The 15776-nt window shown below is 48.4% G+C and overlaps 1 protein-coding gene across 1 annotated transcript in view; it reads right to left on the bottom strand.

Moving 5' to 3' along the window:
- TBC1D9B (TBC1 domain family member 9B) overlaps window positions 1–15776 on the bottom strand; it is a 44461-nt gene that overhangs the window by 11293 nt on the left and 17392 nt on the right. The window contains 6 exon segments of the mRNA XM_029217395.1: window positions 605–890; window positions 2043–2160; window positions 3907–4121; window positions 4603–4753; window positions 5064–5225; window positions 15266–15478. Of these exon segments, the coding sequence (XP_029073228.1) occupies window positions 605–890; window positions 2043–2160; window positions 3907–4121; window positions 4603–4753; window positions 5064–5225; window positions 15266–15478 (1145 nt within the window).

Below are 15776 nucleotides of genomic sequence, written 5' to 3'. Positions count from 1 at the left end.
AGACACAGGGCCCTTGGCAGGGGTGTCATGGGTCTGCCCCCAGGCTGTAGGGGTTGAGGGGAGGGGCTGGACCCCACAGAGAGTCTATGAGGATGGGATGCGGGGACTGAGGGAGGACAAGGCAGCCAGGATGACCCTGGGCCTTAGGCGTGCCTGGTGGATATCAGCTCATTCAGCAGCTACAGTAGGCCCAACATGGGCCCTTGTCTAGGTGACGGGGCGACAGTGATGCTACTGAGCTGGGAAAGGCACAACCAGGAGTGCTTTGTGGGAATAACAGACACCCAACCTTCGCTAGAGGAGGGAGGCCCTGCTGTTCCAGCTGCCTCCTGCCCACCAAGCCCTCCAGTCCAGTGTGCTCTGGCCCACTACCTGTTTTACCTTCTCCCAGCACTTATTACTACTCCAGTACTGTTCTGTCTCCTTCCAGAAAGGAGGCTCTCTCCGCCCCCCTGGAGTATCCCCAGGTCTAGCCCTGTCTGGGCACTTGGTAGGTACAGTCCCAGGATGCTGACCAAGAAGCACATAGGGCTGGGGAGGGGTGGGGTGCTGCAGTCAGTGCTGGCCAGCTCCCCAGCAGGAGGAGGGAGGCCAGCTCAGTCACCTGCCCAGGACGGTCATGGCCTCGCCCTCGTCGCTGCAGCCCAGTAGCTGCTCCATGTTGGCATCCAGGATGGCCAAGGCCACCTGCAGAATCACCTTGATGCCCTCGTAGAAGAAGCAGTCAACAATGACCGCAGCGCTCTCAAAGGGCATGACGCTGAGAAAGAGGGTCAGGAACCAGGAGAGCGAGATGCTGGGAATCACCCCCAGGTCCTGCATCTTCTCGGAGAGCTGGGGCAGGAAGTCTCTTGTGAGCTCTTCGAAGATGCCTTGGTCCACCAGGGCCCCTAGGGAGAGAACGAAGGAGTCTGAATGGTGAGCTCACACCCCTGACTCAGGCAGGCCCTCATGTGGGACCCCAGGGTCCGAGTTGCAAGAAGCTCACCTGGTCCCCAGCCAGCTCTGCTTACAACTGAGGGCTGGAGGGGAGCAGGTGGGGTGGAGAAAACAAGAACGGAAAAAATTATGTAAGTTTCCTTTCCACTACTTCCAAATCGCTGTGTGAAAAGAACAATTTCTTCCACTATACTTGGATTTTATTTTTGGGAAATACTAATTTCTCTCTAGGGCATCAAAAGTAAACAGTGAGCAGCTGCATAGCACAGGGAGATCAGCTCGGTGCTTTGTGACCACCTAGAGGGTTGGGATAGGGAGGGTGGCAGGGAGGGAGATGCAAGAGGGAAGAGATATGGGGATACATGTATATGTATAACCGATTCACTTTGTTATAAAGCAGAAACTAACACACAATTGTAAACCAATTATACTCCAATAAAGATGTTAAAAATAAATAAATAAAATAATAAGAAAAAATTAAAAAAAAGAAAACCAAAAAAACCAAACCAAACCAAAAAAAGAAGTAAACAGTGATCTCAGTAGCTTGTGTGTGTCCTGACCTGAAGCTTGTGAACAGATGCAATTCTAAAGGACCCCAAGAGTGGAAACCCCCAAAAGCAAACAGTAAGGGAAGGACATTTTAGAATAACAGACTTAATTATATATGTAATTAAATATATTTGCAAGTGCACTTCCATTTAATAACACAGATTCTACTGGCTGTGAGTTCCTAACAGTTGACATGGGGGTATACTATATGCTCTAGCTGTGATACTGGAAATTTTCCACAATAAAAATGTTTAAGAAGAGTTAGATGGATGTGAATTTAGGCCCCAAGCTAACTTCTTCTCTCACTGCCAGCAACTCCTAGGGAATTGCATAAAGTCTGGGAGAGACGGTTGGGGTCTGTGTTTGGCTCTCTACTTTTCAGCTGTGTGAAGATTTAGCAGCTTCCTAATCGATGGAGCGGAACCTGTGACTGTCTGCAGCCTGGGGCAAGGCTGCGAGGCCTCCAAGAGCTCACCTGTGGGATGTGCTGAATGTAGACCTGGCCCAGGGAGGCCTGCCACCCCCATAGGGAGCTGCCAGTCTCAGGCACTCACCAACCACCCTGGTGTTGTAGTAGTCGGGCAGCATGCGTTCACAGAGGGCCACCAGCAGCCAGAATGCCTCCTCCTCGCTGCCATAGAGCAGGAGCACTGAGGTGACGATGTTCATGGCCTATGGGCACAGAGACAGGTAGGGGGTGTCATGGAGCTGCCCCCCCCCCCAAGTGGCCTACACATCCTCCTCTACCAGCAGGCCTGGCAACAACAAACTCTTCCACCCAACTCTGGGCAATTTGCTAAAAGACAATTTGCAGGAAATCAATTTGACCAAAACGGTCAACCAAGTTCCTCAAATTGGGCCTGCAGACATTCGGACACCCGAGAAGGCGAGGCCTTCTTCGGGGTGGTGTCTGGTGTCACAGGTGCAGCACGGGGACAGAAGGATGTGTGAGTGAGCTGCATGCAACGGCCACATGGCTGCAAGGAGGCCATGGCAAAGTAGTGACCATGCACAGCCTGAGCTGATACCAAGGCTTGTAAGAAAAAGCATCAATGGTGGCAAATTATCTTAAAAATTATTTAGAGCCAGCACACTGGTTTTCCATGCACTGGCAATATGTCCTGCAGAACACTGGTCCTACAGAAAAGTGATTTCTCTGAAATCCAGAGGCAGTCATAGGAAAACAGAAAGCCATCTGACCTGGCCATGAAAATGCCCACTAGATTTAAAATCAAATGCCCCTGGAAATGCAAATCAAAACTGCAGTGAGGGGCCTTCCTGGTGGCGCAGTGGTTGAGAGTCCACCTGCCGATGCAGGGGACACGGGTTCGTGCCCCGGTCTGGGAAGATTCCACATGCCGTGGAGCGGCTTGGCCCGTGAGCCATGGCCGCTGAGCCTGCGCGTCTGGAGCCTGTGCTCCGCAATGGGAGAGGCGACAACAGTGAGAGGCCCGCGTACCGCAAAAAAAAAAAAAACAAAAAAAAAACAACTGCAGTGAGATGCCACCTCATACCATTAGGATGGCCACTATCAAAAAAACAGAAAATAACCAGTGCTGGTGAGGGTGGCGAGAAACTATAGCCTTTGTGTATTGTGGGTAGGAATGAAGAATGGTGCAGCTCGTGTGGAAAATGCTATGACAACTCTCATAATTCAAAAAATTAAATATATGATCCAGCAATTCCACTTCTGGGTATAATGCCCAAAAGAACTGAGTTTGGATATTGTACACCTATGCTCATAGCAGCACTATTCACAACAGTCAAAATGTGGAAGCCACCCAAGTGGCCATGGATGATGAATGGATAAACAAAACACGGTGTATACATACAATGGAATATTCTTCAGCCTTAAAAAGGAAGGAAATTTTGACACATGCTACATAGATGAAACTTGAGAACATTATGCAAATGAAATAAGCTAGTCACAAAAAGACAATACTGTATGATGCTTATATGAGGTACTTAGTCAAAATCATAGAGACAGAAAAGATAATGGTGGTTGCCAGGGGTAAGCAGGGGAGTTGTTTAATGGGTACAGTTTCCATTTTGCAAGATGAAAAAGAGTTCTGGAGATGGATAGTGGTGATGGTTGTACAATGATATACCTAATGCCACTGAACTGTAAACTTAAAATGATTAAGATGGTAAGTTTTATGTTATGTGTATTTTACCACACACACAAAATAATCCAACGCCTCAGGACCCAGACCAGAAGCACATACATGGCAAGGGGATAAGGTGAGCGATGAACACTGCTTCTAATTTCATCTTTTTCTGTGATTAGGATCTTTCTGGGGGGGACAGGGCACAGTCACAGGTGTGTGGGGCCATCACTTAGGCCCAGAGCCATGCGGAGGTGCTCCTGTGAGCTTCTGGTGGGAGATGCTGTCTCTGGACCCTGCTAAGCCCCTGTACCTGGCAGTAGCCAATGGTGGGGTTTCGGAAAGCGTAGGCAGTCAGCACCCGGCGGAGTGCAGCGATCCCGAGCTCATTCTGGAAGGCAGGGTGCTCGGGCATGGAGCGGTGGAGGTCTCGCTCGATCTCCTCCGTGGCCAGACTGTACTTCCCTGTGGACTTCTCCACCAGCTCAGCATAGTAGCCAGGGTGAGTCACCATCTCATTCCAGGCCCCTGTGGAGACACAGCTGGTAGCTGTCTCCCTCCTCCTCCCCTCCCGGGACTTCGAGGGCAACAGGGCAGGGTGGAGACGTCAATGCACTGCAGAAGAGTAGTGGCACTTTGGGGCCAACTAAGAGGTGCCAGGCAGAGTTTCCCTCATGATTGCTTCTGAGAGGAGTCACCCCACCCAAGTTCAAATGGCTGACTTGCCCTCCTGAAACCATCAAAGTGGCCAAGGGTGTGAATGTTGTCAGAGCCTGACCCAAGGAAAGAAGGCCTCAGGAGGCCTGTTTGCCTTCCACTGCCGGTGGGAAGGCACCGCCTCACTGGTTTCTGCTCCCTGGAACGCCCCTCCTGGCACACATGAGCTTCATTACAGCTGAGACCTGTTCTCGCCCTCTAAAGGCTGGTGGTTCCTGCCTGGCCGACTCAGGAGGCCAACTGGGGGTCATGGAGGCTGAAGCTGTGGGGCCGTGAGGCCAGGGCAGCTTACCAGAGAAGAGGAGCCACAGCTCCCCCCGGAGGCTCTCGGGGATGCCCTTCAGCACCAGCTCCCGCGTCCTGGCGGTGCGGTACATGCACATGCCGCGCCCATACTCAAAAAAGTGGATGTGCCACGACTCCTCTTTCATCTTCTCCTTGGCCTGGGGGAACAGCAGACAGGGGCCTGTGGATGCGACCCGAGTGCTGAGGCAGGTGTCAGGCCCTCCACCTCTCCTCCAAGGGCTTGTGGCGAAAATGCCACGAGCCCAGGCTGGGCTGTGCACGGCATCACCCTCGGGCGTCAGGGACACGGGACCCCCTGCAGAGGCCTGAAGCCCATGACCAGCACTTCTGAACAGGTCACTCAGGGTGTCCCTGGGCACTGCACATCGTCACCCAAGGGCCGCAGGCTGGCCCTGCCCTTCCTCCTATCTGGCCTGCATGGTGGTGGAGCCCCGAGTCTGGGCTTACCCCCTTGGCTCCCAGGTCCTCCATGGACGTGTTTCTCTGGAAGAGTTTGAGCAGGCCCTGGGAAGCGGTTGGAGCCTCCTGTGCATGGGACCCCTGGAGGCCACCGAGGGGTGAGGTCGGGCTGGCAGGCTGTTCTGACACCTCCTGAAGAGCTGGGGAAAACTGGGAAATACAACATGGGAAGGAAAGCACTGAGCAAGTGAACTGCCCCACTGCCTGCGGGGTGGCCGTGTGGGAAAGAGCAGGAGGCCATGCTGTGGCTCAGCCCTACATCCTCTCTGGCCAGACACACACCTGTGTTGTCCTCCTTCACCAGGGACAGGTTCTGGTGCTCATCCTGTCAGGCCCTCTCTGTGAGGTCAGGGCCAGGAGAGAAGAAACCGCAAGGAGACAGCTCCACGTGCCCCTTCCTGAACTCTGTGTCCCCTACAAGGGCTTGACTGGCAGCACTCATGGGTGCTCCCTGGGATGCCTTTCTTGCTCCAGCCTCTGGGGTGCAGACCCTGCCAAGCCCTGTAGGGACAGCTGCTGGTGGCGTCTGCCCGGACTGTTCTTGGGTCCCACCATTGTAGCGCTGCCCCATGGGGCCCCTGGACACAGTGATTGGCTCAAGTGGGGAGTGCTGGGAAAGAGCACGGGGGCCCCCACTGGAGCCCAAGCATGGAGGGGAAAGCGGAGCAGAGGCAGGGTGACATCAGGCCTGCTCATCCAGTACGTCCTGAGGCTGACAGCTTGCCTCACCCTTTTCAGACTGACAGAGTCCTAATTGAGGGCATGCCTCCTGCGGGTGCCCTCAGTGACAGCTGAGTGAGGGAAGGAGTCCTCTTTCCTCTCCTCCCTCCCTCAGGCTACCTGTCCACTGCACCCTCAAGGGCCCCTCAAAGAAGAAGGAGCCCCCAGGCCCTCTGAGGGCTGGTGGCTGTCTACAAGGCTCCCTCTCTCTGGGCCACTTGCCTGGTGTGTGGTGTGGTCTACAGTGGCCACACATCTCTTGGGCCGCACCACCTCTTTCCGGACACTTGTGCAGCTCAAAACCGGGTTCTCCTTAGCAGTCCGCCACACTTGCAACAAGGCTGTGGGGCTTTGGGAGGCGAAAATAAAGACACAGGCCTAGAACTAGGTGTGTGGGGAGGGGGTCCCCACCTGTGGGCCATCTCTAACCATAAACAGGGCTCTGGTAGGGCTGTAGGCCCTTCTCCAGTGTAGGAACCTGGGAATCTGCTTTCCCGTTGCACGGATGGCCAAACAGCAAGAGAAATGGGTCCTGGGTGGTTCTGGGAACATACTGGGGGGCAATATGGGGCTGGGAGAAGAAAAGGGGGGCATCAAGGACAAAGGTCTAAAAGGAAGCCCTAACATTCAGGGTTCTTCCCCTGGCTTTCTGGAACCTTAGTACCCTTCAGGTACAGTGTGGGTGACACCAGGCAACTGCCCCTGCTTGTGGATTGTGTTCTACCTGCAGGCACCTGACTTCAACGTGAGCTCACTGCCGTGGGCAATGGCCTGGGCAGGGAGCTTGTTCCCTAGCCCGGGGGTCAGGTGGAACAGAGTCAGTGCCCACTCTGTCTGTCCTCCTCTCAGCTCCCTCCCCAAGTGCCTACCAGCAGGAACAACACCACTCTTGGGTGGACACTGGTCACTGGCTCCCTTGAATCCACTTCTCCTTCTGCCAGCAGTGGCTTCCAATTATTTTTGGGCGCAACACATCTCTCTCCACTCTTGGACCCACACTTTGTGGAATCCACTGAGGTTTGCGGTGGTGGCCACAAGCTAATTAGCATTTCCCATGCCTGCGGGGACTTCGGGTACTGTGTCAGCCACTCTGCAGGGAATGTCAGGATGAGCCACGGAGGGTGCAGGGGCTGCACCACCATGCTGGTGCCACACACGCCCCAGGGATGACACCCATCCAGTGCAGACAGCCCAGCTCTGATAATAGGCGGCCAACTGTGTGGACTTCTTGGCTTCGTGGGCCAGTGAGCTCCCCTTCTGCGTGCTCCAGTCTGAGCTGAGTTTCTGCCCTTGTGCCTGTCAGCTTTGATCCCACTGGCTGTGGTCAAGCAGCGGTGCTGGACGCCTCCCCCGAGACATTCACCCTCTCTGTGTTCCACATGAGAACCTGTACCACAGCTGTGATGGCTTCACAGGGAACACATGCTAAACTCATCAAGCTGTGCTATTTCAATATGTACAGCATATTGTATATCAAATTTACCTCAGTAGAACTGTTTTTAATAAAAAGGAAAAAAAAAAGAGAACTCTGCTAGGTTCATATCCACAGTCTGCCCCTCTGCCCCTGGCTGGTGTTTTCAAAATGGATTTTAGATCAACTAAAATGCATTTTCATGACAGACTGCCCGAATCCAGGGACATGACCCCAGTCCAGACCCCAAGCATCCTGATGCAGAGAGTCTGCTTCTGGCTCGAGGTTCCCTGCAGGAACAAGGACACAGATGGACTTGCGGGCCACAGAGCACTGCAGAGAATCAAAAATCTCAGCGCCAGAAAGGAGACTGACTCGAGGATGTGACCTCAGCAATAACCATCCTTTGTGACAGACAGGTTCCTGGGGTGATGGTGAGCTCACAGACCCATACTGCCTGGGAATCCAGTCTCTCTCTCCTTCCTCTTGGTAACTGTCTCACACATTTTTCCAGTGCAAACCTCCCAAACCATCCATCTTCCTCACTTCCTACTGCCAACTACTGAACTGAGCAAGCAGAAGCAGGAGCAATCTGACAGCCATCCATGGTCACCCCCACCGGCCCACCTTCCCACAACTGTGGCCACGCATGCCAGGCCCAACTCTCCCCCGACTCGAGCCCAAGATCCTACCGCTCTCGCCTCTAGGACCTTCTTCTGTCAACTGCCCCCTCTCCACTGGATTAATTACCATCAGCATGGAATCACGCTGTTGTCCCTACAAGCCCTCCCCGTTCTTCAACTGGGTGGTGCTCACATGTTATGTCCACTTTTGCGAAAGTGCATCAAGTTGTGCACTTAGGATCCATGTACTTTAGAGTATATACGTCACACTCCAATTACAAAGTCACACCCTGAAGGGACCCCTGTGATTCTCAGCTGGCCTTTCTACAAAGTTTCTGGGAAGAGTTGCCTAAACTCACTGTATCCTTTCCCTCTCTTTCCAGTTTTTTCTTGAGAAAGTGTCAGAAAATGTATGTTTATGTTCTAACAGTTACCTTTATACTAATGTCTTTATATAGTACCCTGGGTCCCCTCTTTTTAATACACTGGACTCCCTCCTAGGGGCAATACTAAAATTAGCAAGTAGCCCTGATCTTCCCCCTCCACTCCTTTCCCTGCCAACATATAATTGAAAGTGATATACCTTGCTCTTACTTAATAAGGCAGTCAGTGAGCTTATTCTACTTTCCATACCTTCTTTTCTCATGTTTTCATTGTACTCTATGTATTCAGAGCATATAAAATTACACATGACTTGTCACCTTTATCCTTGTTATCTAGTCCTATTTCTACAGCTAGATACATTCAATGCTCCCACCAGACCTTCTGCCAAAGCCTCTTCCGTCATTTCTTGGTTGTCTGAGGTTGTTCACTATTAGATGCCTCAAAAGCTGATAGCTTCTGTGAATTCCTGCATGTTCCTGACGGTCTGTGGTTTTGATAACTGAACATCAGTTTGCCAGACAGAAAATCCTAGGGTCACAGCTTTTTTACTGTATATCTTACAAAATGTTACTCTATTTGTATAAAATTTTGCTATCAAAATGTCTGATGCCTGGGCTTCCCTGGTGGCGCAGTGGTTGAGAGTCTGCCTGCCCATGCAGGGGACACGGGTTCGTGCCCCGGTCCGGGAAGATCCCACATGCCGCGGAGCGGCTGGGCCCGTGAGCCATGGCCGCTGAGCTTGCGCGTCCGGAGCCTGTGCTCTGCAACGGGAGAGGCCACAACAGTGAGAGGCCTGCGTACTGCCAAAAAAAAAACAAAAAACGCCTGATGCCTCTCTGATTTTCATTCCTTCATAAATGACTTGGTCCTTCTTGACTGGTTGCCCCCCCCCCAAAATTTTTTTTTTTCTGTACTTACAGGAGGATGTTGTATGTATGGGGTAGCTGTTTGCACTGTACAGTTGGGGGTCTGTCTTCTGGTGCAGTCTCTCTATGGAGCCCCCCTCCAGGACTTCCTGATCTGTCTCCTCTAGTGTCAGAAGCTTCTCTCTCTTTACTCCTCAGTATTCCTGCCCTGCTCAGTTCCAGCTCTTTTTTCCTCAGGGAGGGCTCTTTCCTTTTGGAAGGGAGTTTTTGTTGGGTGTTTCAGATATGTCCTAGCATTCTCTGATCTTCCCTTAGCTCGTCAGTGGATTCCCATGTTTTGTGTTGTTGGTTAACTCATCTGTGAGCTGGAGCCTGAGAAATATGCCTGCAGTTTCACCGGTGGTTTCTCTTAGTCACTTGCTGAGGTTTCTGTTCAGTGGGTAGTCTCTTTTGAGGAGGGTGTGTGTGGGGAAGTATTTTTGGTGATTTCTGGATTCCTTGGCTCTTGGGACTGTCAGGACCCTTTTTCTCTTCCCTCCACTACCACAGCACAGCTGCTGATTCTGTATCTGTAGAATAATGCTGCAGTTGGTGGTCTGGCCTCACCTGCTTGAAGTCTGGGGTTTGTAAGATACCCTTTCACCTGGCTTTGTTAAAGCTGTTGTCTGTGGGCTTTTATTTTTACTCTTAAAGTTGCTTTGTGCATTTTAACGGAAAATTTGGTAAGGTTTAAAAAGCTACCCCAATAACCAACAGCTTATCCCAGTTGAAGGCCACTCCACCGGGCTTTTCTTCCTGTTCTTCCACTGAACAACTCTTGAAAAGGCAACCGTGACTTCTACTTGCCATCTCCAGTAGTCAATTCTTAGTTCTTATGATACTTGACCTCAGATCCAAACTGAACTCTTGACTGCTCCTTCCAAAACTGCTCTTCCTCATGTCATTAAATGGTGATTCTATTCTCTAAGCTGCTCAGGCCAAAAACTATAGGGTCATCTTTTTGTAAACCCTTCTTTATCCCATACCCTCCATCTAATTCGTCAGTTCTCTCAGATCTACCTTCGAATTATATCCTGTACACTAACACTGAACAATCCGAAAAGGAAATTACGAAAATGATTTTATTTACAATAGCATCAAAAAGAATAAAATACTTAGGGATAAACTTAGCCAAGTAGGTGAAAGACCAGATGCTGTATACTGGAAACTAGAAAACGATGATGAAAGAAATTAAAGATGCAAACAAATGGAAAGACATTTTGTGTTCATGATTGGAAAACTTCATATTGTTAAGATGTTAATATTACCCAAAGTGATCTATAGATTCAGGGCAATTGCTATTAAAATCCCAATGACATTTTTGCAGAAATAAAAAAATCTATCCTAAAATTCAGATGGAATTTCAAGGAACCCCAAATAGCCAAAACAAGCTTGGAAAAAGAACATAGTTGGAGGTCTCAAATTTCCTGATTTAAAAATTTACTATAAAGCTAGAGTAGTTAAAACAGTATAGTACTGGCATAAGGATACAGACCAATGGAATAGAATTGAGAGTCCAGAAATAAATCTTGCAATACATATGTTCAACTGATTTTTGACAAGGGTGCCAAGACCATTCAACGGGGAACAGATAGTTTTTTGTACAACAAATGGCATTGGAAAACTGGATATCCACATGTAAAATGATAAGTTTGGACACCTATCTCATACCATTTACAAAATTAACTCAAAATGGATCAAAGACCTAAATGTAAGAGCTAAAACTACAAAATTCTTAGAAGGAAACATAGAAGAAAAGCGTATGGCAACTATTTCTTTGATATGACATCAAAAGCACAATAAAAGAAAAATAAATTGGACTACATAAAAATTTAAAACTTATGTGCATCAAAGGACACAATCATCCTCAATCAGAATGAGAAGGCAATCCATGGAATGGGGGAAAATATTTACAAATCATGTATCTGATAAGAGGTTAATATCCAGAAGTTCTACAATGTGACAACAGAAACAAACAACCCGATTAAAAGAAATAGGCAAAGGACTTGAATAGACATTTCTCCAAAGAAGATATACAAATGGCCAATAAGATGTGAAAAGATGTCCAACGTCACTAATCACTGGGGAAATGCAAATCAAAACCGCAATGAGATACCACTTCATATCCATTAGAATGGTTATTGTAAAAAATAACAGAAAATAACAGTGTTGGAATGGATGGGGAAAAACTGGAACCCTTATGCATTGCTGATAGGAGTGTACAATGGTCTAGCCACTGTGGAAGATGTTATGGCAATTCCTCAAAATATTAAACACTGATTTACCATATGACGCAGCAATTCCACTTCTGGGTACATACCCCAAATAACTGAAAGTAGGGTCTGAAGAGATATTTGAACACCCATGTTCATAGCAGCATTATTCACAACAGCCAAAAGGTGACAGTAACTGAAACGTCCATTAAAAGATGAATGGATTGCCCTGAATCTATAGATCACTTTGGGTAATATTAACATCTTAACAATATGAAGTTTTCCAATCCATGAACACAAAATGTGGCATATGTATACACACACACACACACACACACATACACACACACTAGTATGTATTCAGCCTTAAAAAGGAAGGAAATTCTGACAGATTCTATGATGAAGATGAACCTTGAGGACATTATGCTAAGTGAAATAAGCCGATCACAAAAGCCGATCGCATTACTGTATGACTCCCCTTATATGAGGTACCTGGAGTAGTCATATTCATAGAGACAGAAAGTAGAACGGTGATTGCTGGGGCCTGGGGGTAGGGGCTTGAGGGTCGGAAATGAGGAGTTAGTACTTAATGAGTACAGAGTTTCAGTTTCCAAGATGAAAAGAGCTTTGGAGATGGATGGTGGTAATGGCTGCATAACAGTGTGAATATACTTGATACTACTGAACTGTATACTTACAAATGGTTAAGATGGTAAATTTTATGTTATATGTATTTTACCACACACACACACACACACACACACACACATAAACACACAAATATATATATATATCCTGAATTTGACCACTTCTCACCAACTCCACTGCTACCACCCTTGACCAAGGCTCTATCATCTTGTGTCGTGAAAACTGTTAGAGCCTTCCAACTCATCTCTGCTTCTATTCTCGTCACTCTCTAGTCCAGCTCTGTTCTAGAGAAATATAATGAGAGCCACACATGTAATTTAAAATTTTCTAGTAGCCACATTAAAAAACATAAAAGAAATTGTGAGGTTAACTTTAATAATATATTTTATCTAATATAGTAAAAATATTATCATTTCAACATGGAATCAATATTAAAAAAATCAAGATATTTTACATTCTCTTTTTCACACTGAATCTTCCACCTCTGGTGTGTAGTTTATGCTTACAGCACATTTCAGTGTGGTTGCCTTTCAAGTGCTCAATAGTCACGTGTGGCTACTGTACTGGGCGGCTACACCTCTATTCCATTCTCAATATGACAGCCATAGCAATTCTACTAAAACATAAACAGATTGTGTCCCTACTCTGGTCAAACACTCCACTGGCTCCCATCTCACTCAGAGTCAAAGCTAAGTACTCCCAAGGGCCTACGGGCACTACATGACCTGGCTTCCCACTCCCTCTCTAATTTCATTACCTGCGCCCTGTCTCCACTCATCTCAGCAGCCTGTGCCAAGCTCAATCCTGCCTCCAGGCCTTAGCACCTGCCATTCCCGCTGCCTCGAGTACCCTTTCCCCAGATACCTTAGGGCTGTTCCCTTACTTCCTTCAAGTACCACTTGATCAGAGCCCCCCGCTTCCCCTAGCAATCCTGATCCTTTCACCCTGTTTTATTTTTATCCTTGGCCTTATTGCCACCTGACATATTGTATGTTTATTTGCTTACAGACAGTCTCTCTCACTAGAATATAAGCTCTAAGAGGGCATGAATTTTGTCTAATCTGCTCTATTCCTAGTGCCTAGAAGAGTACCTGGCACCTACTGGGAATGCAACAAAATGTGTGGGTGAACGAAGGGCAGGTGCTTGGAAGGGGTCACTGGGCCAAGCTTACACTGGCTGGTCAGGCCCTGTCATTTGTTGCACTGTGCCTTGAGAAGGCAGCTCAACATTCCTGCTCACATCTCTTTTCATCCAATCCAACCTCACTGTTTCTTGAAATCCCAGATCAAGCCCAACCTCCTCTAAGAAACCTTTCTTAATGTCTCCACTGCACACTGATTCTGCCCACTCCCTTCCCTTCCATTCCTTATCTATTTAATAGTTGACTGAGCATCGATTACAGGGGTGAAAAATTTAAAGGCTTTCATGGGCCAGACCAGGTGGGGTTCTGGGGAGCTGAAGTGTACGTGCCACCACTCAGCTCCAATGCCACTCAGTGGGAATGTGGGCCCTGTAATGTCAGGGCCCCTGATTTTTCCAGAGCAGCCAGATATGTGGATTTTTATATGGACTCTTCTAATCATGAAGTGTTTTCACAAATCCAGATTGTTACTAGCACACACATCTTGTCCAAGATACCAAGAAGCAAGGGAGTGATCAAACATGGCCAGGGTGATGTCAAAAGGACTCAGATGTCACCTGAATAAGCTTCCTCTGGTCACAGATGGAATGAGGATAATAACTGTCATGGACTGAAACACATCAAGTTGCTTAAATCTGTAAGTTCATAATTATACTAAAAAGTAAACATAAAGAACTGAATTGGTCATATTTTGAGGATATTTGAAAACCAAATTCATCATTTTAACAACTGGTAAATAAAAAAAAGATTTATTCTGCCTTTTCTATATGAACTGTGCCTCACTGTAACCAAATAGTTGTTGAGGGTAAATTTCTCTATATGGAAATATTCCAGCTAATGAACAGAAGGAATGATAGAATTAGAGTGCCCCCATTTGCAATCCTAGTGAGTTACCTAATGAATTATCTAGGCAATGCTTGTCAATGACTGGTAACAGCACATAACCAGGTATTACATACCTGTTGGTGGAAGTACACAGCACCTCAATCCTGCCTACAAGTGGACCTGCCCCCCACTCCCCAACACAAACAATTGAATCCAAATCTGAGCTGGATCTCATTACTAAACCACCAACTTACAAGAACCAGGGCACAAAAGAATCTGTTAAGTGTTTCCAAGAGATGCAATCAGCAAACACCAGACTGCGAGAAACTCTATAGCACAAATGACCCAATTCCTTCAACAAAATACTGCAAGAAAAGAAAAGAGAGAGAGAGAGAGAGAGAGAGAGAGAAAGAGAGAAAGAGAGAAAGAGAGAAAGAGAGAAAGAGAGAAAGAGAGAAAGAGAGAAAGAGAGAGAGGGGGGGGAGGAGTAGAAACCTATAGATAAAAAGGGATTATACCAACCCACTGTAACATGTGTATGACCTATGTGTACCTCAATCCAAATGACTAAACTGTAAAAAGAACATGTGCATCTGGGGAAATGTAAATACAAGTTTTTGATGTTAAAGAATTATTGTTAATATTGTTGGTATAGTAAAAAGATTGCAGTAAAAGGTAACCCTGGGGCTTCCCTGGTGGCGCAGTGGTTGAGAGTCTGCCTGCCGATGCAGGGGACGCGGGTTCGTGCCCCGGTCCGGGAGGATCCCACATGCCGCGGAGCGGCTGGGCCCGTGAGCCATGGCCGCTGGGCCTGCGCGTCAGGAGCCTGTGCTCCGCGGCGGGAGAGGCCACGGCGGTGAGGGGCCCGCGTACCGCAAAAAAAAAAAACAAAAAAAACCCAAACAAACAAAAGGTAACCCTGTAAGAAAGATTGATGGGAGAAATCAATCTCCCAACAGGTAAATAAACACAAGCTGGATAGGCCTAAACAGAGTGGCTCTCAGTGCAGCAGAGGTCATAAGGGACAGAGATGAGGGTGGCTGGGCCAGGCAGAGAAGGCTTCTTATGTGGAATAGGACTTGAGGCAGGCAGGGGTGACGCTCAGGAGGACTGGGGCACGTCTCGGCGTACAGAGAGGGCTGTGACCCTAGGCATCGCGTGTGTGGCCAGGACACCTGAGACTGGGGCTGGGTTAGGTTTTCCACCCTGCACCAAGCGGGGACCCTCCCCACCCAAGGCCCAAGGCAGGTACCACAGGGCTGCCTGGGCTCTTCTCCTGGCCCTGACCCCCACCCCACTGCTCTGAAGGGCCCTCTCACCTCTGGGGCTGAGTCCACAATGCTGGCTTTCCTCCCAGCTCTGCTGTTGCCTGGCGGCTTGGATGGCATTTTCTGGAGGAAGTCAGAGATCCTCTGAACCAAGAAATCGCGGTCTTTCAGGTTGGCAAACAGGAAGGTCATTTTGCTCTTAGTGCTAATGGACAGAGGGCTGGGCAGGACACTGGAGCTATCAGCTTTTTCCACAATGGTCACCTGAGAAGACAAAAACACCATTTGGGGGTCTGTATCTTGGGATGTAAAGCCAGATGGTTTTGTGAAGCTGACAGCATGGTGGGCTTAGGTCGTCTTCTCTTAGGCGTGGGGCAGGGAATGGACGAGGGGCTCTCCAGGCCTGGCCGATTCATATTCTGACTCTGCTGCTTGCTGCTGTGTGAGTTACATGCATGTCTGAGCCTCATTTTTTCAGCTGCTGATGTGTGTGAACATATCAGCCTTGCAGGACCATCATCAGGATGGTGACACAGAATGTAAAGCCTGAGCCCAGCTGCTG

The sequence above is a fragment of the Monodon monoceros genome, unplaced genomic scaffold (assembly GCF_005190385.1).
Source record: "Monodon monoceros isolate NGI ecotype Baffin Bay Population unplaced genomic scaffold, NGI_Narwhal_1 Super_Scaffold_12, whole genome shotgun sequence".
In the NCBI taxonomy this organism is placed as follows: Eukaryota; Metazoa; Chordata; class Mammalia; order Artiodactyla; family Monodontidae; genus Monodon; species Monodon monoceros.
The sequence above is the reverse complement of the archived record's forward strand: the minus strand, read 5'-3'. Positions and strand labels throughout refer to the sequence as shown.